This window comes from Columba livia, chromosome 8 (assembly GCF_036013475.1).
Source record: "Columba livia isolate bColLiv1 breed racing homer chromosome 8, bColLiv1.pat.W.v2, whole genome shotgun sequence".
NCBI lineage: Eukaryota > Metazoa > Chordata > Aves > Columbiformes > Columbidae > Columba > Columba livia.
In genome coordinates, this window is record NC_088609.1 from 23842406 (window position 1) to 23868899 (window position 26494).

At 38.9% G+C, this 26494-nt stretch overlaps 1 protein-coding gene across 15 annotated transcripts in view; it reads right to left on the bottom strand.

Annotated features, from left to right (window-relative positions):
- Positions 1-26494, bottom strand: part of SLC44A3 (solute carrier family 44 member 3) — an 85464-nt gene that overhangs the window by 34433 nt on the left and 24537 nt on the right. For 4 of the 15 annotated variants that reach the window (XR_010474078.1, XM_065071102.1, XM_065071096.1 and 1 more), the window contains 7 exons: positions 10018-10075; positions 7315-7478; positions 5785-5892; positions 3847-3989; positions 3131-3267; positions 1678-1771; positions 35-204 (listed from right to left, as the gene is read on the bottom strand). Coding sequence is in view for 14 of the 15 variants with exons in the window: in XM_065071102.1 (XP_064927174.1) it covers positions 35-204; positions 1678-1771; positions 3131-3267; positions 3847-3989; positions 5785-5892; positions 7315-7478; positions 10018-10075 (874 nt within the window). In the remaining variant the exon portion in view is untranslated. Of the gene's footprint in view, positions 1-34; positions 205-1677; positions 1772-3130; positions 3268-3846; positions 3990-4450; positions 5692-5750; positions 5893-6174; positions 6408-7314; positions 7479-10017; positions 10076-26494 lie in introns of those variants that run through there. The other 11 variants (XM_065071106.1, XM_065071103.1, XM_065071095.1 and 8 more) reach the window with 10 other exon arrangements.

The following is a 26494-nucleotide window of genomic DNA, read 5'->3' on the forward strand; positions in this document are numbered from 1 at the left end:
AATATCATTATTTATATCTAATTTGTAACCTTACCTAGTGCAAGGACACTCAGTCCTATCACAGTATCTCTTCCTGCCAATATTCCACTTAGAATTCGATGAAAAACATCCATTTCATTAACCATACGTATTAAGACAGATGCATATTTGGAATAGCATTCAGGATTTTGTGGAACACATCGATTAAATAACGGAAAAGATTTGCTGGAAGGTTAAAAACAAAGATGGTTAAAAAAAATTAATTACTGGACAGTTTCAAATCCAGGGAGATCCATTCCACTGTGCTCTTTCAAGCCCCCTGCAGCAGCCCACCGGCATCCTCAACAGTTTTGCAGCCACAGCTGGCCAGTCTGATCTGTGACAGGGCAGGCAACCTCCCCGCCCAGGAGACCCTCCTCATGGAGTCTGACACAACAGGGCACTGCGCATGGGAGTGGGCTGTTACAAATGGTATTTTTACGTTTCATCTGCAAAATATCAACTCCTAGCAGCATCATGCCTGCGTCACTGTTCCAGGACATCCATTCAAGATCAACCAACTACTATGTCAATCACCATCAGCATGTAGCTCCTATTCCCGTCCCAGTCTGGTTTCAACTGCTTTGCTCCCATGTGTTTATGTAAAACCCAAACTCACGCTAACATAGATGTAAGCTACGTTGTAGACAATTCTAGGCCACAAACATTTTGTACTGGTTTTATGATATTTAAGCATTCTGAAAGCCACAACAAAACAATGTTTGTATGGTACAATTAACACCACCAAATATTTACATATGAAATTATTTGTCACTCCCAATCAAGATTCTTGAATATATTTAATGTCCCACTTCAGCAACGCTGTACTACAACAGTCAAAGGCACATTCATACTTAAAAAGGAAAGGTTTTCTCATCAACAGTTAAAAATTCTGACCAGCTTTGCTTCTACTATGAAGTATTACTGTGCGAGATGAATAACTTTCCGAAGTTCCTTGCCAAAAAGAAAAAACCCTAAGAAGTCGAAGAAATAAGTAAAATATCACATATTTTTTCATCAATTTACATGCTCTCCTTTGATCCACTGCATGTAATGTCTTTATGTGTCTTCTCTTCTGTTTGCTTTTTTCCTCTATTTTATTTTGTTCAGAGCATATGACGGCTCTGCCAATATGCGGACTCCAATTCTTTGCTGTATTTTCATGACGCAGTGGAATTTAAAATCACGAGTTTAAGGATTTTGACTCACAAATGCCAAATGCTGAAGAGAGTGCCATCCACAGACCTGTGCTTCAAGCCAGCTGGCTATGAAATAATGGATGGAAATTTCTGGGTTCAGGATAGTAAGCAAGGCCCAAGACCACAGCTCCTCTTCCTTGGCATTGAGGGAGAGAGCGAAAGTCTGTGCAGGAGATAAGCTGTTCCTCATATGGAGAGTTTTTCCCCTGATTTGGAGAAAAAACATCTCTAAACAGTAGAGGAATGGAGGGAATGTAGTCCTTGTTCATTCTGTGGGAGAGGAGACTCACGTGTTCACAGGCATACATGCGAACTCATAAGGACGTGTACAGAAAAAATAAACAAAGCAAAACCATTCTGACTGTGAAGCATCAAGTAAATTACAAAACACGAGGAAGTTAACAATCCTTAAGAAGCTGTTCGGACTCAAGGGTGTTGTAAAGTACCCAGTTATTCCTACCTTGGTGGAACTGGCAGTGCGGGACACAGTTCAGCTGCCTTTGGATTTAGTGTGTAACTGGAAATGTTCAGGTTGTAAATGCAAAGACAAGAACCTATAAAAAAATAGAAAGGGTAACTTAATATTTGTTAAAGTTTCAGAGAAAAACACATTATCAATTAAGTTTGTTTATGCTTCTGCTTTGATCCCTTAGCAGGCCATATTAATCCCTGATATTCCAGTGGGTATGTAAATAACAAATTAGTTAATTGGGTAAACATAAAGGAATCTCTGTGGAATCTTTTTCCTTCTAGACTTAACCTTGATTACCATTTACTGATCTTCCTGGAGGGCAAACACACTATTTGTTCCATAGTGCAGTACTTTAAGCTCCTACTCATCAACATAACAGAAAAACCTAAACTGACAAAAACTACAGTAGAACTAGGCCCCTCATGATTTAGAACAGAATATATATCTATCCAGAAACTTAACATTTTCTGGGCTTTAGGCTAAATACTACCAGGTACTCCGCTCATAATGCTCTGTTCCATTTTATAATGCTTCTGGGAAAGAAAAGCTGGATACATTTAAGCCATTCAAAATGCAGTACAGCCCTCTCCCTTAAGATAAACATGCAAGCAGTTTCAGCATGTAGATGGAATTTCATGCAATTATATTGAGTTACACTGAATGTACTTATATCACAGGTGTTTGCAGCTTTTCGTACACACCAAATGATGGTACTATACCCCCAAATGAAATTAAAACAGATGCTGTCAATTAAAATAGCAATCCTTCCCAATCAAAACAACAAAACACAAAAGAATGGAGTTCCGACCTCCAATAAAAATAGCCATTAATATTCATACGGTCTGCAGTTTATGTATACCCTATGGAATAAGGGTTAGGCTACAGGTTATTGTATTTACATGTTGGACATGAACGAACTGGAACCGCCTCTTGTACAACAGCTACTTCCAATGTCATATCCATTTTGAATACCAGAATAAAATTTTGAAAAATTACAAGTGGAAGAGAAAACTTTGGGATCTGATGTCTAAAGGGACAACATGTGTGTACCTCTGGGATTAATAATTCTGCAATAGTTTTAATTAAATTGAAAATAAACAGTTGGACTAGTTTCTCAAACAGCACATGAGCTCTGTCCACCTACTGGCAGCCCCACCAAACTGCATTAGTTCATTCTCAGCAGCCAGATTTATGGGGATAATCTCAGCAAGTGCAGGAATTAATCAACATCTTTTGAATTTGCAAAAGAGAGCTGTAGCACTTCTAAAAACTATGGCTTTGAAATAAAGCAAAGCCATTTTATTTTCTGTTGCCATGGCCTGCCCAGGAAATTAACGGTAAGAAATTACTCCCTAGTGTACCAAATATTAAGAATAACAAAGTGGAAGCTGCTCAACTGTTCTACAGACACATCAAGATATTCATATTCCCTGTTGCACACCATTGTTCCTTGCAAAATTCTGGAGGTCTTCCAAAGAGTTGAGTTGCTCTTGTGGACAACTAGACACGCACAAGGAAACTGAACTGATTTTGAGGTTTGGCGTTTCCAGGCTGCATGAATTCAGAAAGAACACATACCTAGAAAGAAAAAAACATCCTCTTTTCAGCAAACAAGATTTCTGCTTTTTATAGATTTAAATTCTGAGCCTTCTTTCCACCTTTTTGAAGCTCTACAAAGCAAATGAAACTTTTTTTCCACATATAGTGGAAAAAATAGAGTTTGAAGTCAGAATTTAAGAAGCATTTTGAAAATATACTATAGTTGTACAGTTGATTTTATGTTCCTAAATGGGATGAGAAGCTGCCAAGGTGGGTGCCATTCTACAAGGACAAGCTCATTAGAGTCAACAGAATGAGTGGAAACTTCAACATGCAACTTTGTTAAGTACAAAGATTTGCCACAAAGAATGACTGCTGGTTTGGCCAAAGTCCTATTTAAGATTTTATTTAAGAAGCCAGCATAAAGCATAACAATGTAGCACATTTCAAACTCTGTCTTAACTTTCTAGTTTCACCATTTTGTACCATTCTCAACACCTTTTTTGACTTTCAATATAAACATGTATATATACATTTATATAACTGACATCTAGAAGATGTATATCTTATTAAGTTCTCAAACATTTGATTTATTTAGACATTCTCTGATGTACTTACTTTTTATTAGTCATGTCTTGTCCAGAGAGGGGTGCCCCTTTTACAGGAGTGTTCTTCCTACCACATATGTTCCCGAAGCTGTCATATCCAAGCACAAGTCTTTCTGCTGCACCAGCCATCACAGCATAGCCAGTTATAAACATCTGTTAAAATATATTTAACGTGAAATCATGCTACAATATCTTTTCCTTCCCATTCAATAAATACTCTTCTAAGCCCATGCATTTTTGTCTTGCAGATGCAAACAATTAAATCTAAAATTCACTCCTCTGCCCAGGGCCAGAGCAAGTAATATGGACAAGTGTAGCCCTATTGCCTCCTTAAAGCTTTCCCTCATCTATTGCTGAAAGTATATAAATCAAGCAGAGTATCACAGGAGAAGAAAGATGGGGTTCTTGATTAAAATAATATGAAAGTAGTAGTAAGGTGCAAAAACTGCCTCTACTGAAGTTTGTGTCACTAAGCAAGGTCACTCAAATGGTCATTTTTCATATCTGCTCACTGCTTCTAATTTTCTAGGGTGCCCTTCAAGACACACCTGGGCAATATATGTTGAGCCCTTGCAGCTGTCAGTGAACTTATTTATCATTAAAATGCAAGTTACCTGAAATTTCAGAAAGATGCATTCTTTGACACACATGAAAAACCTGGAGAGCCACACTGGAGTTAGGTGACACTGCACTGATCTTTCAGATGCCCTGCTGTTAGACCACAGCCCCAGCAGATCAGCTCCCCGTTACCCAGCAGCAGCTAAGCACCTCCGTTGGCCAAGTAGCAGCGACTCTTAGTCAATATAAGACACTCTGCCTAGGAATAGAGCTTAAACCCTGCCCATGTACCCCATGAGGGAAAAAACACCCCTTGAAAAGATCCTTTCTGAGTGCCAAGAAGTAGTAATTCTTCTGGGAAGCTGGTGAAACCCTGGGCATGACTTTACCCAGAGGGTTATTTACAGCACTCCAACTATTGAAGAACTCAGCGATACAATCGTCTCCTCTGTCCCATGGGTTATAAACCACATTTCACACACACCAAGGACAATATACTAAGCTCTATGGCTACATGCCAAGTGCTGGCAGCAGCAGCTCTTCTCAGTCCCACATTAACCACAAAGACTTTGCTGAATATCAGCCGTGCTGGAGACAGATTGCACATATCAGATCCAGCACAACTAATTTCTTGGAGGGTTTAAAGCCTTTATTTGTTTGGGGTTTGTTTTGGTTTTTTGTCTTCTTTTGTTTGGTTGGTTCTGTTTTTTTATTTTTAACAGTTGTGACTAAAGATGGGATCTGGGCAAAAACTGAGTCTCATACTCAAACACATAAGTATGTGCTTCCTTAGTCCAAACTGTAGTCTCCTTTTTGCTTATATGTTTGCAGTCTAACTACTTAAGTAATATTTTTATATTGAGTGCATGTTAATGCCACTTAATATGGAGATCTTTGTAGAGACTCCATAATTAAAGCTGACATACTACTTGTGTATATGATACTGGTTACAATAACAAAATATTTTCAGATCCAGTTTATTTACATCACACATATTTGTTTTTAATTGTTCTCGGACGAAGAAAAGAGCTGGCATTGTAACTCAAACTGAAATATGCTTTCAGAAAAATTCTGGCATTCCTTCTGAAGATGGACATTACAGGTCTATTGCCACCACTATAGGGAATACGGTGTATATGTGACTTTTTTTCTTTCAGTGCAGAATGCTGGATACAAGCCACAAATACTGTTAAGTAATGTATGACTGTATGACTGCTAGAGGGGTGTGTCTATACGTGCCAGTGACAGGCATTTCCACAGAATTACCAACATGGTTTCAATTTTTTTCACTATGTGAACAAATCAGTGATGGTAATTTCAGTTTAGATTTAGTGCAGAACACCATTAAGTTCGGACCTGATTTTTCTTTCAGAAAATAAAGCACGCTCACCAAACCAGCCCAGAAAAGAAAAAAAAGGAGCAACCAGAGGGTGTCTGTGCACTTTCTGTAAATGACTGGTCTCCATTCCCTTAGTTCAGAAACACTATCTCCAGAATCCTAGAAAAAAAAGAAAGACAAACTTCCTGTGAAATTAAAGTTTCAAACACCTGAGATTTCTGAAAAAGCATAACCTTGCACTTAAAATGGCAAACAACTGGTAGTCCTCTACCTGCAACAGCTGCGCAGCTCGTCTATAGCGAGGCGCACTGCCACCCCCTTCCCACCGCCCGCAGCCCCGCACGGCCCGGGGCAGGTCCGGCCCCGCCGCCGGCCCAACTTTTTCTCTCCACCATCTTCCCACCCCCGCTGCCCCGGGCACCGTTCCGGCCGGGCGCTCACCTGCTGCCGGCCCCCGCGCCGCTCCATGCTCCCGCCTGCCGGGCCGGGCCGGACCGGCTGCGCGGAGGCGGCCGGCGGGCCCGGGGCGCAGCGGGATCGGCGACCGTGGCGGGGCGGCGCTCGCTGGGGACGGCACTAGCTGGGGACGGCACTAGCGACCGCCGTGCGCGCCGCGGGGCCGTGCGGCTCCGGGAGAAGCGCTGCGGCCGGGCGGTGGCACCGGCGGCAGCTCCTCCTGCCGCTGTGGCCGGGCACTGCCAGCCCCGTCCCGGCCGCTCCTCCCGGAGCCGCACGGCGGGCGGGCCGCTGTCCCGCTGGGCAGCTGCCTTTGCAGGAGTAAACGGCATTTCTCTCGCCGCCGGGCCAGGGGACGGCGGCCGCTCTGCGGGTGTGCGGCGAAGCTCGCTTGCCCTACACCGGTACAATTAATCTCCCCAGAGAGCCGGGCGGGTGGCTTCGGCTGGGACACGCAGCGCTCGGGCACAGCTGCCCCCAGCAGCGCGGCTGGCGGCCCTGGGGCACGGGAGACGCCGCGGGGCTGCTCAGCGGACGGGGCCCTTCCTTTCCGGGGGGGGCTCGGCAGAGAGAGGGAGTAGGTAACCCTGCCCCTCGTCCACAGCCCCAAGTTCACAAATGTGCGCCGGCCACGGTGGGAGGTTTCTTTTTTCACCGTTAATTAGTTTAGTTATGGCAACAGCTGTAGATTTGTTATTGCCAGTACAAAAAGTGGGCTGTTGCATTGTGTGAAGCCAGCTGATACTGATACCTGTTTAGCTATTCTGGCTGCATTATCAATATACATTAAGTCATAGCTCCTTTTAGGCTTTTGTTTGTTTGTTGTTTGCATGGTTACTTTACACTCATGTGATGTTAAACCATAATTACCTCTCATCACTATCTGTATGAATTTTGCATGCACAGGAATAACTCTACTGAATTGGATTCAGAAATTATTAGCCATTTTAATAACCTGTTTTCTCAGTGTTTTCCCTGTTGTCTTTTTATATGTTCACCAGGTTCAGCTCAGTATCCTAGAGAAAATTAATATTACAAACTGAAAAGATATTAAAAGTATGTCTTTGTTCCCTTCCTGACAGTCAATGGAAAAAATGCCCTTGTTATTAAGAAGTAATACACCACCTGCAACTGCCATAAAATTGGATTTAATTGAAGCTGTTTCGGAAAGCCGTTTGAGAGTTGGTCCATCTTGTACAGAAGACAGAGCATTAGGCTGGTTTTCCTTGGAAAAAAATAACTTATTCCAGTTTCGAAGTGAAAATGCAGAACGAGACTCTGGTGACAAACTAACATAGATGGAAGTAAATTGCTAATATCAAAAACTGAGATTAAAACAAACAAACAAACAAATCTCTGCTCCAGAGCATTTCAGAGTGCTTCTAAACTAACTGGAAATAAATATATTTTCAAAAAAGTTAACTAGTGCTATGTTTCTGAAATTGACCTTTAAACTGATTTAACAGGGATTGATACAATTCTGATTTAAATTTACACCACCACCACCCCCCCCCTCCAAGAAGTGGTTCTGAGAAACCATTTAGTTTCCAGCCAACTCACAGTTCCTGTGTGTATCAGCATTGTGCCCTTTAATGCTCATTATTCATCCATTTGTAGAGTTTTCATCATTTGTGTGCAAATTAGAATAAAATTCTAAAATTTAATACATGCTGCTAAAGTAGTTTTCTGTCTATAGAACCTAAATAGAAAAAAATAACTCTTCCTTCACTTTGCACTATTGCACTTTAAAAATATGTGAAAACGTCACTCTTCCCTTTAAATATAAATGTGAAATTTCATGTGAAACATTTTTATAAGAGAAGTTCTTCAGTATTTTGATTATATCAAGAAAAATAATCAAAATTATTAATAACTTTGAACCTAGACACGAAAAGTAACCTCATTTTCTTACCAAGAAAAATAATTCTAAAATAACAATGTCATTGACGAAGGCTATTAGAATTTGTTGTCTTGCTGTCATCACATGCTAATATTAGCTTTCCTTGCTGATCTGGCCCTTTTTACATTATTCGCCTTTGTGTTACGTTCTTACTGTGACTATAGGAAAACATCAAGAAGAATAAATATTTTTTATTAAAATCTGGATTCCAAGCAACTGAAGGTTATGGAAAAACACTGGAATCGGCAGAAAGGCCTGCTTTTACTCAAGAATATCAATCATAATTCACGTAGCCTAAGAAAAGCTTCCTTATACTTGATAGCAAATAACTCAGGATTAAAATGGTATTTTTAAAAATGTAAATAAAATATTTTAATTGTAAGTTTTTTTCCTGAATTTCAGACATGACCGAATAAAACATTTATTTAGTGACAGATGAGTAATTTTATCGTTCGTCACTAGGTGGTGCTCTGCTCCTTGTTTAGAGTTACACCACCATTTCTGGTTGGTGGGGCTTATAGGTTACCCAGTATTCACGCATGAGGACATCCATGTTAGAGTTGAAGAAAACACCAGCAACCAAGTCTCGGATCAGATACGAGATTTAAACATCCACATCCAAAATGTAACATGCAGACTCCTGCTTGTTATTTGTCCAGTTCTGCAAGTGCCCAAATTGCCAAGATTTATTTTAAACTTTGTCTTAGCACCTTCCTGGGAAGGAGCCTGGTTCTGCAGCTGAGTAGTTCAAGCACTCAGTGAGAAGTTGGGAGTTTTAGAATACGACATTTTGTAGGGTTGATCCAGCTTAACCTAAAATGGGAATGAGATAAAAAAAATAGTTCCAGAAAAAGTGTACTGGGTCACAGAACTGTTTGTTTTTTTGAGAGCTCTAATGACTTAGCCAGAGACATATACGCTGGCTTCTGCCCTGTCTCTCTGGTGAGGAGCTTTTGGTTGCAATCCCCTGGTCTAAATGCTGACTTTCTAAGACTTCTATCCAACTACAGCCACTATTCTGTGAGATTAGTTTCATGAGGGTCCGTATTTCCTTATGAGTCTTCACTGCTCTCTCAAGTATGTAATATTTCTTATAAAGGCCAAAAAATATTTAAAACCCTGGAGTTCCCAGGAACTCACAGTGACTTAATTGTGAATTAAGACAGTAAACATTCAACCTGCTTGGTGTGATGTGGTGGGGAAACCACAGGAACGAAGATTAATGCTGACATTTTCAAGACTACTTGTAGTATTTAAGAGCTTTTTTCACATGTTGCCCATCTTCAGGCATGTTTATCAACATCAGTAACAGAAATACTGCAACAGTGAAAACTCATGGACATTTTTCTCTAGTTTCTTTGTTTTTCACAATGTGACCCAGAATGTACAGAAGAAAATCAGATGTAAACTCAAGCTTCCTGACTCCAAGCCTCTGCTTTAATCACAGGGTTCTTACTGTTTCTTATATGTTGTTTATTCACAGAGAGTGAATCCTGGTGCTGCCATGGTCAACTTTCTCACCTGGTTAAAACTGGGCCAGGAATGTGGGTTGGGAGCCGACAGTCTTAAATGAAAGCGTGACAGTTCCTTGCTAGACTGGTTAAGCAAGATGACTATCCCTATCTGTATCCCCTTCTGATTCAGAAAAGGAACAGAGACCAATTACTTTAATAGCAGGACACAGCACAGCAACTGAGAAAGTCAACCTAAAAGCAAGCAGTTTCTGTCTAATTTTGTCTAATTACTCTTAAATGATCTTGCTGGCGTACAGTAGCTTAGCAAGTATCTGCTATTCTCCATATGTAGCTATGTTACTTGGAATATTCTGAAACACCCAGAGACTGAACATGATGCCACTTATTATGTTCAAGCTGCTTGTCAGGTTCTTTGACAATTTCTACTGTAAAACCCGGTGTTTATGACCTTACCTTGGTTGAAGCATTCAGTCTGAAATTTCTCATGACAGCATTGAAGATTTTTGGACATCTTCAGCACAAATTATTCAGTCATTTCGAAGAATGAAATTAGAGAAGCAGACGTTATGGTATCCTTTTTGGGGTAGTAGTAAAGAAATTCTTATACATTATTTGGATCAGAGATTTTTAATGGACAAGGAGAAAGAAGTGATTTCTGCCTTTTGTCGTATCTGAGAAACTTCACATTTGCCCACATCACTTTGATAGATCACAGTGTATGCTCAATCAACTTGATGAGCTTCATAGCTAGGGAATCTGAAGACAGTGTCTGAATGGTGTACTCCTGAGCTGCCTGAGACTGTTTGGACTACCCTGAAACATGCTTCTGGCCTGCCACAGACTTATCGCTGTTTTGCCTGTGCCTCAGGGATTGTCCTGATGGTGGCCAGGGACAATGGTCAAAGAAGGAACCTGAAAGCTAAGGGAGATTAAGATTGGTATAGGGAGGTACGTAACTGGCCAGGGAAGAAGGTAGATCAGGGAAGCATGAAAGCTATGTGCGGATTAAACAAGCAATAGTGCAAGTCCTGAAGGTACCAAAAGATTAAGACTATGGGGAATGAGCAAAGGAATCTGGGTCTGCTACCACTCCATTTCACAGCTTGAGTATCGCCTTTCCCCTGCTGTCAGCAAACATCCACAATGCTGACTTGAAAGTGCCGTGTCACACTCAGGCCTGACTAACAATTGAAATCACCCTACCGAGTTTCTGATCAGCCTGCCAATACTGTCAGTTACTCTACTGGATCAGCTGGCAGAGGCCTGTCCTATGTACCTAGGGAATCCAGTCCTTCTGATGACTTGAGTTAGTGTCTTTATAACACTCCATGTTAGCTTTTCTGTTTGCTCATCTAGAAAATCCTACCTGATAATACATTTACAGCTGGAAAGTTAACTACTCTGTTATACACATAATAGTGAAAATGCACAAAAGATAAAATAAACAATATTTTTTCCTAGTAATCTGATGATTTTTGAGATGTTCCACTTCTCAGTGTTAAAAGTCACTTGAATTTAACAAGTTAACAAACAATTAATAAGCCACTTATTTCCAGCTTCCAATGAACATCGGTCCCACCATTTTCTAGGTATCAGCAATACATTGAGGAGCTCTGCTTTTATTTCAAAATATTGATTATTGAGTAGATTATCCAGGGATCTAGAAGAATAGAGTATACACATCTTATAGCCCAGCTATGTAGCTTTAGATTACTACTGCTAGTGACCACCCCTCCTGTGAGTTACCAACTATATGAATAATTCAAGGAGTATAATGCCACAAAGTTAATTTGTTCTACTTTTCACACAAACAAGCAGAGATCTGCACAAAAAGCCCTTTCATCCCTGTCAATATGCAAGCTAGAGTACAATCTGACCCTAGAAAATTTGTTTTCAATGTGTTTGCCGAGCTGAATCTGATAATAAACTTTAGAGCTGACTCATTTCAAGGTTTTAGAACAGAGCAAGAGGATCAGTGTTTCAGGATTATGTGGTATTTCATATACCAACCCAGACAAGAAATAGCACTAGAGCTGCAGCTTTGTGGAATCTCAGAATGACAATGTACTTAACTCAGTGTTCTGACTGGTAAATGGTATGAGTAGCAAGACTAAGGAGCTTGAATTGGAACTACTTGTGTTGTTCAGACCTGTTAATGCCCCTCTCCAGTCCCAAGAGTAGACATGCCAATACATCTGAATGCATCAATGCAGAGAACAAAGAAGTAATTGTATTGCTCTTCAAAACAAAAAAAAAAAAAGCCAAAACCAAACCAACAAACAAAAAAAACACCAAAAAAAAACCACAAAAAAAACCCCAAACAAAACCACACCAGGGAAGGGAATTGCTTGAGTTTCAGAGAAACTGAAAAGTGAAGGAAATGGATTTGTAAGATTGGAGAAGGGTGTCTTGTTCTGTAAATTATGTGAATGGAAAGAAGGATGGAAGGCATTCTTGATGGCAGCAAAGGAAACTGGATAACCTAGGATAGGCCCAAATCATACAGGCAGCTAGCACACTGTGTCAGACTGAACCACATGGAGTCTATAGAAATCTGTGACCTATGCAGTCAGGTCTAGTTTTGAATGAAAAGGATGAGAGGTTTCATTAACTGAGTGGAGACTTGGGCAGTGTGGTTCTTACCAACACTGAGATAAGTAACAGATTCATTACAAGGGCTAGAGGGAAGTCATCTGTGGCAGCACAAGATCTTTCATTGATAGTTTAGTTCTTGTAAGGACAATTTGTATTAATGGATTCAGGTACTGAATGTTTACCAACAAAGACTCATCATGTCGAATCCAGACAGACAGGCTGGACTGCAGGCTCGACGTGAGGCCCTTCTAGAAGTGCCGCGTCTGCACCGGGAGCTGCCGCTGCCGCAGATTCCCCACACGATGTCACTCTCGGGCAATTTTGATCTTTGCCGAGAGCAGAAGGGTTAGGAGCTCCATAGAGCAAGCCCATAGATAGAGCATCACTCTGTTTACAGTATCTTCTCAGGGGCTGAACTGCTTTTCAGTGGTTCCTCTATCAAACACTTGAGACTAATTTAATAGATCTATTGTGTCTAGATTTTAATTGTACAGAGGTTTAAAAGCATGTACAATTCCATCTGTATTTTATAGTTGTCTTTCTAAAACAAAAACTGTTACTGTATAGTGAGGCTTAGACGGCAGCATATATTTTCCTTTTTTTTTTTTTTTTTGTCTTCTTGCAAATAACACAGTTTTTATATAGAGAAGACGTTACACTATCTAGTCTATTCAAACCTAATGCTCCCAACCACACCACAGGTTGTCAGCAGGGAATCTATGCAAGCTGTTAGGTTAGTTGTAGACTTCGTTGTATTCACTGCACAATGAGGCCTATTACCGCTATTCCTGTAAATGAGAATAATCATTACTTTAGTCTGGAGTTCCAGGATAAGGTTTTTCATGTACAATAAAGCTCCACTGCAGTGCACATTAAAAAGACTAAAAGACATGGCATCTTCATTGCTTGAAAAGAGAACACTGGGCATCCTGCTTTTGTCGGCCTGCTAATAGTGGGAGGAAAGGTGACTATCTATTTCCTTACTGCCAATAGGCTCTCCTGCCAAAGAATCAAGAACCTGCTCTATCAACACTGATGTTTGAACAGCAAATTTAAAAAATCTGTATGTGGTTAGTCGTGTTGAGTCAGATAATAGCCTTCAAGATGTCTGTTATTCATCCGGCCTATTCTTTATACTACCTTTGGTTTACCTTCATGTTTTCACAGAGACTTCTCATAAATTACCTGCTCGATTAAAGCTTCACCTTAATTACTCATGAGAAGAAAATAAACAGTGAACAGAATGCAGCTGCGGAAACAGCAGTCAGTGGCAGCATTACAGAATATGTGATGGTATGAGTTATGTATACAGCTTATTCATCTTCATTAAAGTTATACTGATTCAGCACCAAGGCCACATATGAGAAACTCTCTCAGATGAGTAGCTCTAACTCATAGGACTTCTGTAGTCATCCTTATAGGCACAGCTATTTATAGGACAAGGGTCAACAGCTGAAATATTTGCTAAGAACAGTGGTCCAGTTCTGTAAACCCTAATTAAGTGTTGAATAGCTAGAGAAATAATTCCAACTCTATTAAGAATACCTGGGATTCAACATGATATACTACCATTTCAGAGAGAGGAGTCCTGAAATCTGAAGTCTATTCCACGACATTTTAATTTTCCCTGTTATCCAAAGTGATCTAGAATATTGTTACACATTATATATCAAACTCTCTCATAAGAACTTATCCTGCACATAGGCATGAAGTTCAGCTAGTCAGAGCAGCTAGATTCTAAAACCAGAAGCCTCACAGCTCCATGTCATAGGCCAGCACTACTCTGTTTCGGGGCTCCATCAATTTGTCTCCCAGTACTTCAGGTATCAATATATAGTTTCATAAAAATTTTAATTGCTTCACTTTAATGTTTCCATTGATAATTTAAAAAAGAAACAGTTTTCCTACAACAGCAGTAAGATCAATATTCACTGACTTTGTAGTACTGTCACTAAAGTTAATTTTGTTCCTTTTCTAAGATTAAACAATTGCATTCTTCTGAGATTTCTTTTCAAGTAATAACAGTGCTTCTTTAATAACAACTCATCATTCTGCTTGTAACACTTCTTGCGGAATTCTAATGCAGCTTATAAGCAATGTTACTTTGTAAAATGTTTTTGTGGTAGTGGTAAAATTAGATATCGTACTACTTTTGCAGTAGACATTGAGACCTGTGTAAAGAAAAACGTACATCAATGTCTAGATAGTGTTGCAGTGTTGGTTTATTGTAATCATTGCACATAAACCAAGGAGCGTTACTCATCTGTTGTGATTAAAAACCAAAACAACTATTCCTAGTCTGTCACTTTATCAGTAACATTATGGGATATCTACTGTACTTTGATAATATTCATGCAATAATAAAGAATTATCATTCTACCAGATGTTTCTACAAAAGCTACGTTTTTCCCAGTGGAGTAAACTATTAGGTAACGTATGATTCAAAAACACTTGATGGAAGGTAAAAATATCTTCTTTGAGCAGCTATTTGGGGAAACAACATTTTGTAGCAATCATTGCATGTTTAACAATGGAAAGAAATTTTGAAAAGAGGATGTTAACCCTCTTTCTAGTGACTAAAATTTGAAGTAGCCTGAACAATGGCAATATAATAATTTCCTGTTCACGTAACATGTTTGCACAACATGATGTTGCTGATAACACTAACTAGTAGAGTGTATAACACTCAAAGGTTGTACATATGTCTGGGAATTCCCATGGTCCTTCCTGTCTACCAGTAAAGTGTATTCATAGGAATAAGACAAAACTAACATCTATGGGCTAATTGTGCAAACTCTTATTCATACGTTTACTATGCTTCACCCTGTTGACCTGTGAACTTTACTCTACAAATTTCTGTATTTAAATAGTCAATTATGTAGCTAATAGTAATCCAGCTTTCTGTCAACACTTGGCTCAGAAAATAAATAACATGCCGTAACAAAAAGATTTTAAATTTGATTCTGTTTTGTGTATGTAACTGCTCTAGGAGAGTCAGAGGCAAGAGGTGATTCTACCCTGTTTCTGGCTTTTCTTTGAACCCATAGAAACCCGTAGGTCAGGTAGTGGTCTACGTGCTATTGCTGCAAGCAGAGTGTTTTGAAGCACACCAGGACGTACCAGCAACTTGCACTCATAGTGTATCCCATACAATTGTTTGTAGTAATCTGCTTGCTCATTCTTATAGGGAAAATTTGCATATGATTTGGGTTATATGTAGAGATCTGTCCTTTAGAAGGCTTCTCCCTTCTTCTGTGTCTCACTCACTGTTAAGGAAGTATCTTCACCTCTTCATTACTCAGACCTGCCTCTTCCTTGGTACACTGGGAGCAGCTGTGTTCATCTACTGTCATAAAGCACCCTCAGATCTATTTATAAAAAGCTAACTATCTTTGCCATGAACAGCTTTCTTCATTACATTAATCTGATTATGTTCTGCTATAGAGCATACTTGATGTAAGGAGAAAAATATGTATATTGCATATAAGTTATAACTTTGATACTAGTCACATAACAAGATTGCTGAAGTTCTAAAAACAGTGGGCAGTATACATCAGTTTTCTTATTTCCAGCTGATTTGTTAAAAAAACAATTCAAATATGCAATTTTGTACTAGAAAAATAGGTATCAAATCCAAATATGTTTATTTTAGATAATGTAATCTAAATAAAAACATTAAACTGCAATATGTTTCCCCTGGGAATCAGCTATCTGCAAGAAGCTTCAACATTCATATCACTGGCAGTCACAGCTGGAGCCAAATTTCCTTGGATTTTTTTGAAAATCGTTAATAAAACCAGTAGTTTTGTATGCCATCTCTCCACAGAACAAGACCATTTCTGCTCTCACTAAGACACGGTCCCAGAGAAGTATATATTGTATGTGTATCTTATGCTTTGAACCAGAGAATTTTAGTATGTGTGATCTGCGTTACTTACCACTTTTCTTCTAAGAGGGTTATGAAACAAATGCTGGGATCCAAAGTAAATAGAATTTCAGCTATTATTTTACAATGCATATCATGGATGTATCCTGTTAGATGGCACCTTAGCAGAGCTGTGGCAAGTAGCTGCAAGGTTATTTATGCATCTTAACAAGCTGTGCTTCATGTTTCAGTTCTTGTTACTGTGGAATGTCCTAAAGTCTCTGTTTAAAAGACACTTATTTTCCAAATATGGTAAACTGCCAGTGTGGACGAGGCAGTGTGTTTCTCTGTACCTTATTTTTAAAGGTCTTCTGTTAATATATTTGTAAATCAAGCCACTAGTCGTGTCTTTAATGTTGTAGCTTGCCTTGCAGGCTTTTCCATAAGAAAACAATGCCAGTACTTTAGTACTTTAGAACACTTCCGATTTCTGGAAGTATCTGTAATTTTGATAACTGGAAGGAAGCTCCTTATTGCTCATACTCATGTTTGTTGCAAGTTTTTACAGTTTAGAAATCCTCATGTGCAAATCTCACTTCCTTCCCTCTAGTAATTGGTGAAGTAGCTTTTTAATACTGACTGAAGTTTTATTTTTCATGCAGTTGTCTATTCTTCTTTAGAGTCAATTAATATATTGCATGTGGCAAACAATGCTAGGTGTAATACAGAAAATTTGGTGGGATATAGAAAACACAACTGATGTCTCAAAAGCTCCAAGGTCAGAAGCAAAAGTTTCTGCAACAGAGAAGTTAAGGAGAGGGAGAGAGAGAGGAGTGAGGTGCCTTAGGACAATGATACTAAGCACTTGGGTCATCAGCGAGGAAATAGGCATTCTGAGCATAGACAGCAAACTTTCTTAGACAATCTTTTGCTATTTTGTCTTTGTTCTTATAATACAGACAGAACAAATTCCAAAATCTCATGACTCTCACTTCTAGTCATTATTTCAATGGCAAAATACAGAAATAGACCAAATCCTGTCTGTCTACTCAGAAACATTCTGAAAGATCGTAAATATTAAACAAAAGAACAGTAAGGTTTGGGGACAAAACCAAAAGCAGGCATTCAATGAGATTCTCATCTGTTATTGCTCCCCTTTAGGAGGAAAGTAGGATGTGGAAGAAGATGCACTGTTTACCAGTATTTGCTGTCCTTCCCGATGTCTCAGTGAATTTATGCTGTAGCTGTCACATCTCATGCCTGAACCTCTTCAGGTATGGAAACACCTTTGTCAGACTGTCCCAGTTTTCTGGGGTTTGTGCATATTAATTCAGGCACTTTGAGTTAGGCATACTATTGTTTACCAATGTTGTCCAATCTTTGGTGCTCTCAGAGTACAGGCCATATAATAATAGCTTCTGAGATACTATCTGTAGCAGTAGTTACGGTATAGAAATCCTCCTGCTGAAATGAAGCTGATTGAACAATTATTTGACTGATTAAGCCTTTTCTTAAGCCAGTGACAATTATTTTTTATGTTGTTTTATTCAATCTTTTTTTTTTTTTTTCCCTTTTTTTACTTTGTTACGATCGGTTCTAAACACGTTGTCTGTTTGACTGTGGCTGGCTGAACAAAAGTATGTGTTACTGTTTGTTTCTGACAATAAGAGTCTGAAAACTTTTATGGAACAAATACTGAACAGGCAGTTTCATAATACATATTCCACACTGGTAAGTTTAAATGTTCAAGTGTTCTTGCATGTAAAACAGATGGAACCATGAACAAGGTAAACTGATTAATTTATATACTCAACTTGCTGATAATAAAAAGCATAGATGTTATTTGCCCCATGCTTTTTAAAAATATGATTGATATATGGGTAGCAACACCAATTAGTGTATAATTGTCAATATATTGCATATTGTTAGTAAAACTGAGGCGGTAATTGTCTGAATTATCTGTGTTGAAACATTGATGACAAAGTAATATCAGAGCCTGAAAAATAAAACCATACTAATAGTTAAAAACTATAGTTAAATAACTGATAGTTAAAACTATATTAAAACTAATCATTGATACCTAACCTGTTTTGACTCAGGCCTACCTGCTTGCTGGCATCTTTTCCAGAGGTATATATGCCTGTTTACAAGCATGCTGTGACCATACATTTAACCTTAAAGTAATGCTAGCATGAGGATACAGGTGGCCAGATACTTATCGTTTCAGGGCATTCCTGAATCTCAGTGTAGCAAACCAGTTGGTAACCAGAGGTACACACTACATGGCCATGTTCACCTTGCATTGTATTCCAAACTGAAAAGTCAATTGTTAGGTCACAATCTTGTATACCTTCAGTATGAATATGAACGTCTGAAACAGCAGTATATATGGATATATAAGCAGACAGTGGACCAATGAGCAGACAACGCAAAACTACCTGTCTGTGCATTGACTCATAGAAATTAGTGGGTCAGGCACAATGAGAGATGGGCAAATGCACTACTTTGATTCATTCTGCTGAAAGGGAGCCATATAAGGAGGACAGAAGACAGAATATGCAGGACTGGTTTGTCTGTTGCTAATATACTCCTTTTGTGTTTTACTTCATATTTTTTAGCCTGTTACACCTAGTTTGGGAGAGAGAAAACAAATGAAAAGTGGATAAAGGAAAAACGGGTGATAGAGACTGACTCATCCATAATCACAGCCCCATCAGACATTGCTTGCACGATGCAGGTGGTCTAAATTGGGGTAGCCCTGTTGTTACAGCCTGTTGGAAAGACAGAAAATGTCTCTGGAACTGTCCAGCTGGAATTTTTACAAGAGTTACAACCGACTGAAAACAGCTGTAATAAGAGATGACACGGACACATACACTCAGTAAAGTCTAACAAAAATAAACCTTGTGTGTATGCCTATGCTTCAGGTCAAACTCTTGGCTGGCAGTAATCATCCTGTTACTCAGGAACACTGCAGGACATCAGGATGTCAGCAGGACATCAGAAGGTAGTATGCAAAATAACTGCAAAAATATTATTTCTCCATCCACTGCACACATGCACAGCAGTGCACACAGTTGGCAGAGTTGTATCAGTGTTTCCTAGCAAACATAGACTGCCCGCAGCTCACACAGGCCCAAAAGTCACATTATGTTTATATCCTCTGTATTTTTCATTAGTATGTGTAGGACAGTTGCTGCAAAGCAATAACGTTGTGCTTACCCAAACAATAAGTACTTTACTTTTAAATCTTGCCTTGAAATACCAAATAATAGTGGATTATATAATGGCTTTTCCTCAATGAAGTCAAGCAGTCGCCGTACCAGAAAAGGCTGCAAACAGCAATTTAGACTAAACTTTACACTCGTCCATGCAATGATGGGGCACAGTACAAAAATGAATGTTTTCCCTGCTGCAAGGGTCCTTCTGAGACAGAGAAGGGAGCCCAGAATATATTCCAGGGCTTGACTTTGCCCCTCTGGAAAGATGCAGATAACTATTCCTCATGTTCCATCTCTCCCAAGCCATAGTGCTTTGAAAACGTAGGGTCTAGTCTGAAGTCTGGTAACCTTGGATACTCTAACTGAAGATACATTGCATGAACTGTGTAAAGCAAATTTACCATGCTACTTTTTCTGCTCTAAGGCTCTAAGAGGATGCCAAAATGAACAGGCAGGAGCAAACCCTGTATTGTTAAGACAGACATATACAGGGTCCACATCTGGTATCAGCGATGTCATAAAAATCACAGAAGCAAAAATTTTAATTGTTGAAATAGTCCCTTCCTTCTTCACCAGAAAGCCAGCACTTTCTCTACAGTTGAGCCTGGACCTGTTTTGACTGAAGTGATCTGATCAGGGTTTTGGCACTTTCCCAGGGTACCTCTTCAATAGTCAGAATATCGTTCTGTCATTAACTTGCAGATTATTTGTGGTCCCCAGAATTACCCTAGTAATCTTTTTCTTTCCCATTTTACTACTCATTGATATGATGTTATTCCATTCCCAGAATTGTCAGTAATCATCTTACACCCTCTGCCAGTTAGTTGTTGGCTAATTTATGAAACAGTATAAAAATGTCTAAAGTGAATTGGGCTGAAAGACTGTAAATAATGCAGTAAGGAGCTATATAGTATCCTCAAAGTGTTTAAACACAACAACAATATTTACCTAACAATCATCTCTGAAGTATATTCTTTAGGAAACAGCTGCTCCAAACAGTCTTCCCAGTCCATGACTAAAAATTAAAACAAAACTAAGTAAAACCATAAAACTGGAAACCAGAGATGTCATTAACTCTCCTTCGTTTACACTATACAGGGTGCAGCCGTGTTCAGTTTAATGGAAGTGTTTATTCCTCTGGAAAAATCATGACTTGATGGATGATGATTAGCAGTAAATACGAAATGTTTATATTAGGTTATGCATGTAGTCCTTAAGAAGTCATAATAAAATTGAGTCATTGCCTAGATTAACTTAATCAGACATAGAAGATGTCTCAGATGGGAAGTGAAGCTTGAGGAATCTTATGTAAGTAATGCTGGCCTCCGAAAAGTTGTATTTCTCCAGCAAGGACAAAAACATCTTTCCAACTTAACAAGGCACTTTTGTAAGCCAGTCCTGACATTACTTGGTTCACTGCAGATGCTGCAGAAGACACACTGCCAAATTCATCCCTGGTGGCAGAGCCAGAGCTACTATCTGCAGGCTGCAACTTGTGAACCTTGTGAATTATGATCCTCTTTGACATACTTGTGTGATGCATTTTTAAGAAATACATTTTTACTAGGTAATGCAAAGAAAGGGGATGTGAAACTCCTTGAACTCCATCACCCTGAAGACACTGAAGGGAATACTGTTTCAGTCTGAATCAACTTGAAATGTAAGCAAATGGATATTAAATGTTTTGATTCATGAATATTTCAACGTGCTTTTTACTGACTGAAGATATACAAATAATACAGTATTTTGGCATTCTGGCACTTATTTTTTTCAGAACTCTGAAGACTGTCAATATTTCACTTGTGAGGGAAACATAATATGTGTTTTAATGATGGCATTCCCCATTCTGATTGTTACATTACTGGGTGAGTTGACATTTCTGTGCTTTGTTTTAATACAACTGCAGAGAATGTATGTTAGGAGTTAAACATTCATAAAATGCTTCTGTTAATATAAAAATGTTCTCAATGCATTAATGAAATACTGTAAGTAAAATTGAAGTTTTCACTCTGGAAATATTTCCATAAAATAAAAATGCTGTTTACTCTCTCTCAAATGTGTGCAGTCCGAAACTTAACTGAAACTCCTCTATACCAAATGAGTCTCGGAGATTGAAGAAACTGTGGATTTTCATTTAAGACTCTAACTGTTTATTAGGAAGGATCCAGACACTAGTGGAACTGCATTTCAGACCCTAAAAATTGATTTGACAGCCTTCATTAGTGATTTAAAGTAACACAGAGACATGTCACGACAAGATGAAAAGATATTGTGTTTGGGTTTATGATGTATGTCAAGGTCAGGGACTCTATTGCCAGAAATAAAGACGTTCTTGTTTTCTTCTGAAATAGAAATGATCCAAAAATGTATGTGCTTAGATACTATTCAAGAACTCTCTTGGTTATTATGTCAATCTGAAACTATGAAGGACTTCACACTTCCATTTACTTAAGCAGACAGGAAAAAAAAAAAAAAAAGATAGAAAACAAGGTTGAAATATGTAGAATTTACTTAATGCCACCGTGACAAGAAAAAATCCAGAGAGACAAATTTCTTGTAGCTTAAGAGTTCTTGTGGTTTAGGAGTAATGATAACCACAGCTATCAGTGGACTCAGTCTAAGGGTAAGAAGGTCAGGCCATAAAGAGTACAATATAGAAAATACTTAATCATGTGAAATCAGCCACAGAAGGTAAACAGTGAGTCACAACAGGTCAGTGCAGAGACCTGCCCTACTGGGAGCCATCTGCGAGTCGTGTTACTTGAAATCTTGTCCTGTAGTCACTTCATGTCTATCTGGCAGATCAACATTTAGATTACTTCACCTAGTAAAGCATAAGCACAGTGTTCATCTGAAAAGACTAAACCACAAATTAGTGAGGTGTAGGCAGTGTCTGCTTTCAATTTGATATATGCCACCAAGCAGTCATGACAAAGGACAGTGAGAATGAGCTCAAAGTTTGTGGAGAGGGAAAAGACAGGAGACGCAGAGTCTGGAGTGCTGGGAGGAGGTGTGGTGCCAGCCGGGATGAAGCACAGAGCTTCAGGGCCCTGGGCTGAGAGAGGTGGTAGGACAGGCAGGGCAGCACTGAGGAACTGTTGCCCCAGTGCTGTTTTGGACACAGAGCAGACATGGTGGATTACAGCTTAGAGGCTGGGAGGATGATGAGAACCAGGCGTGGTGAGAAGGCAGATAGCAGGGCAGGGTTCCAGAGGCAAGGCAGGCATGAAGGCGTGAGACCTAGGGCAAGGGAGGACCATGAGAATGAACTCTGAGCATAATGAGGAGGTGCAGCTCATGGCATCTCTTCAGATGTGGGGCAGGCACAGAGCAATGGGGCTTGGGGCTGAGGAGGGCCACTAGGATGGGCCAGAAATATAGCAAGTCCCTGGCAGGGCTTCAGAGAAGATAGTCCCTGGCAGGGCTTCTGGAGCATGGGCACATGCTGGTGCTCAGGCTATCAGGGGAGGGCTGCCATGCCCAGCAGATGCTGATGAGCTTGGTCAGAAAACAGGCACAGGTTTGGGGACCAGGCTGCAGTGAGAATAAAGAGCAGCACAGCCGAGAGGATATGAAATGTTAAAATGGCTTGGTGCCCAGACAGTGATAAAGAAGAAGGAGAAAGAAAGAAATGACATAGAGCAAGTGGCAACATGCTCTGTCCCATGATAACACCTAGAAACGCTTGGAAGAAAATGGGTGGATGTCTTAACTCAAATCACAGAATCAATTTCTATCAAAAAGCAACAACATTTCTGAGAGGCCAAAAACTGTCTTGAGTGCACCACTGTACAAGGCAAGAGACTATAGTCTGATACTGTATTTTTCTCTGTGGCAAAGCTGTTTGAACTCTGTTTGCCATTCTCTCCTTTTCCCCTTTTCCAGCAGAAGGGTTACCTTTAATATCTGCTCTGCCATGGAACAAATCACATTTCTAAATTATTTTAAACTTAAGAAGTGCAATAGTTCATGGTATCATTATTGTTGCTGTTATTGTTATTTTGCCTTTTTTTTTCCCAAAATCTGTCCTTTTCCCAGTTTAAAAAAGCAACATGAAGATACACTCCCTGTAGACAGCTAAAACTGCACATCTAAAATCCCCAAAGAACTCCTATGTATGAAACTTGCTGAGTAATGCTATCCCTTAAAAAAATCTGCTCTAACTCTTGCAAACGTTTTGCTATTCCTTCAGACCACATCCTTTAGAAACAGAAGATCTCAGTACTCCATGTTGCATAATGTCTGTGGCAGTCGTGCTTTTTATCATCTTTATTGGCACTTAATAAGTATACAAATATTTTCCAGTCATTTTGCTTGTTATGTCTCTGTATGGTTATACTAAACGCTGTGTCATAAATTGTTATGAATAGGACACTGTTACATTCCTTAGCACTGAGCAGTACTCTTGCTTTAGAAAGAGGAAGTATAATTTGAAACTGAGCTTTTTTTTTTCCTGTGTTGTGCTAACTATGCATGTACATATATATTTACACACATGCATATGTATTTTACATGCCTATGTATACAGCAATACATATACATACTGCTATATACCTGACAAAATACTGTATTTCTGAATGCTATTGTTCACGTCCTATAATCAAAACTTAATATCTTAAGCATAAAAAATTGTACAACCAACCTGCACTACAGATACGTTTTAGAGTTTAATGCCTACTGGTAACAAGTCAGAAATAAGCACCAGAATAATTAATTTTGTGTCATGGAAAAGAAAACCCAATACAGAAAAATAACAGTGAAAGCAAAAGGAAGGAACTGTTTTCTATCTACCTTACTAAAAGCTTACCACGTTTTAATTCTGCATTCTTTGTGAGCCCTAAATTCCTATCAAAGTTGATAGAGCAGAGTGAAGTGAAAGCTGGGGTTTTAAACACCTATTTACACAGGTTTGTTATTGACATGACTACAACAGTCATCTTTAGGACGCTAGAACAGAGAGGTGAAAGTTTGTTTACCTCAGAAACAGATCTTAGTGTAACAATAAGAATCTGTACATGCAGGTTATCATCCAGGTCTTATTTCTTTTGCTGGTTAAACATTTCCATGATTGAAGGTGTCAGGAAAGATGAGACGTGGAACCTATGATAGCATGTTATTGAGTACTTAGCCTCTAAACACCTTAGAGGTGGGCATATAAAAATATGAAATTAATTCTCTAACGTTTATCAGAAACTGCAGTGAAACCTGCAGTGAAATCTGTTACAACAAGAGAATACACTTTTCTATTTTAATTGAGTATCTTTTGAAGTCGTATAACCTTTAGCCACTGTCTCTTACACACATGGAATGTATTTGAGAGAAACTTCATCTAATCTCTACATCAGTTTATATTTGTTGATTTCAATCCCATTGCCGAAGGCTTCTCTCCACTGACCTAGAAACTTTGCTTATTATGTACATTACTTTATGCGTCTTCCTTTGATGTGTCACTACAGTCAATCAAATATTATTATTATTTCATGGGACATTCATTGTACAAACTGTGAGAAAATACCATGGCCCTCACAACTACCTTTGGGCAGAGTAAATATTGAAAAAAATATGTCCTATCCTTGCAGCAAATATAAAGATATATATCTTTCTAAATATGAATAAACGCTCCATAGCTGTCAGCAGAACTGACAGGTAAAGTTTGCGGGTGGCTTTGGCCAAGGCAGTTAAATCTCCGTCACCGAGTTTCCTCATCGGAGAATGAAAGACAGTATCAACTAGACCTCCACCTTCCTTTTATAGTGCTTCTTAGATTAAAAAAAAAAACAACACACACACACACACCAAAACCAAATACAAACACAAAAAAAAAAACACACAAAAAAACCAACCAACCGAACAAAACCCCCCATATATATATATATATTTATATGTTAGTATCATTACTTTGTTTTGCTTTCTCCAAATGACCTTGAAATATAAGAACAAACAAACAGATGTCCTTGTTAGTGAGTCTGGTAGAATGGAAAGAATACTAAATACTGTTATGTCTCATCATTGCCTACTATACACTACCACAACGAAGTAGTACTTTATAGAACAAGATCAGTAATCGTAACAGTTCTGAACTACTTAAAGATAATTAGTTTGGGCCCAGAGGTAGGGAGAGCTCAAAAATGAAAACTTAGGTTTAGTTTTAAAGGCACAGTAGGCATTTAACTGCATCTTTAAACTCTTTGAACCTACCAAGATCCCAAAATTGTGATGGTGGCATCATTAAAAGTGATTATCCTCCCCAAAGCATTTCTGACAGTCGTATTTGCTTTTATTTGTGATAGAAATAACATCATCACAGTATTTCTTAAGGAATTTCAATGCTTTTGGCATTGATGCTGGTCAGAACTCATAAGCCTCTCGTTTAGAAGACTGTTTAATCCCATCTTGTAGCATACGCAAATTTGGTATGAGATCATATAACTAAAACCATATTGTGATGAACAAGCTTTTTGTCTTTGGGAACTTGATCAAAATCTGGTTTGGATCACTCACACAAGCGATTTTAAGCTTAACACAGGAAGAATATTTGTGATTAGCAAATAATATCATGCATAACTATTCAGTGCCCAGAATATGCAAAGAATAAGCCACAAAACACTAAATGAGAGAGCAGCTACCATGCAGTCAGTTTGGCCAATAACACTAGAAATACAGACAGACATTTCGCACAGTCATGACCTCTTAATATTGAGATTGCAATTTTTCCATGCACTTTTTTCTAAGTTACTAAATAATGTTTAAGCTATGTGGTTTAGTCATGATAGCACAAGATGTTTGTCTGTTTGCCTGATGATGCAAACCATAAAGAATACCTGACATTTATTGTTTTTGTTCATTTCTGAGCATTATTTAAGGTACTGTTTGAGGCTGTCTATACGCTAGACATTCTGGAGCCTGATTGCTTACAGGATGTCTGTCTTTATGCAGTATTGTGACATGCGGAATCAGACAGCACTTTTTTGCTAATGCAAATGTTATGTATTCAGAGAACCCTCAACTGGGAAATTAATTCTGAGGAATCTTAGTCCTGTTGACTTTGAAGGCATGAATCTGTTTTCATCAGCATTTTGTATAGGCTTTATTGGTAGGAATTATATTGACTTCTCCTGAAGTGACATCTGGTAGGTATAAACATTTATGCACATGTTCAGCCTACACTTTGATAGCTCTGCTTATACAATGTTTTAAACATAAGTGTCTGTTTATAATAAAACTGTGTATGCGGATGCTCTGAAAACAA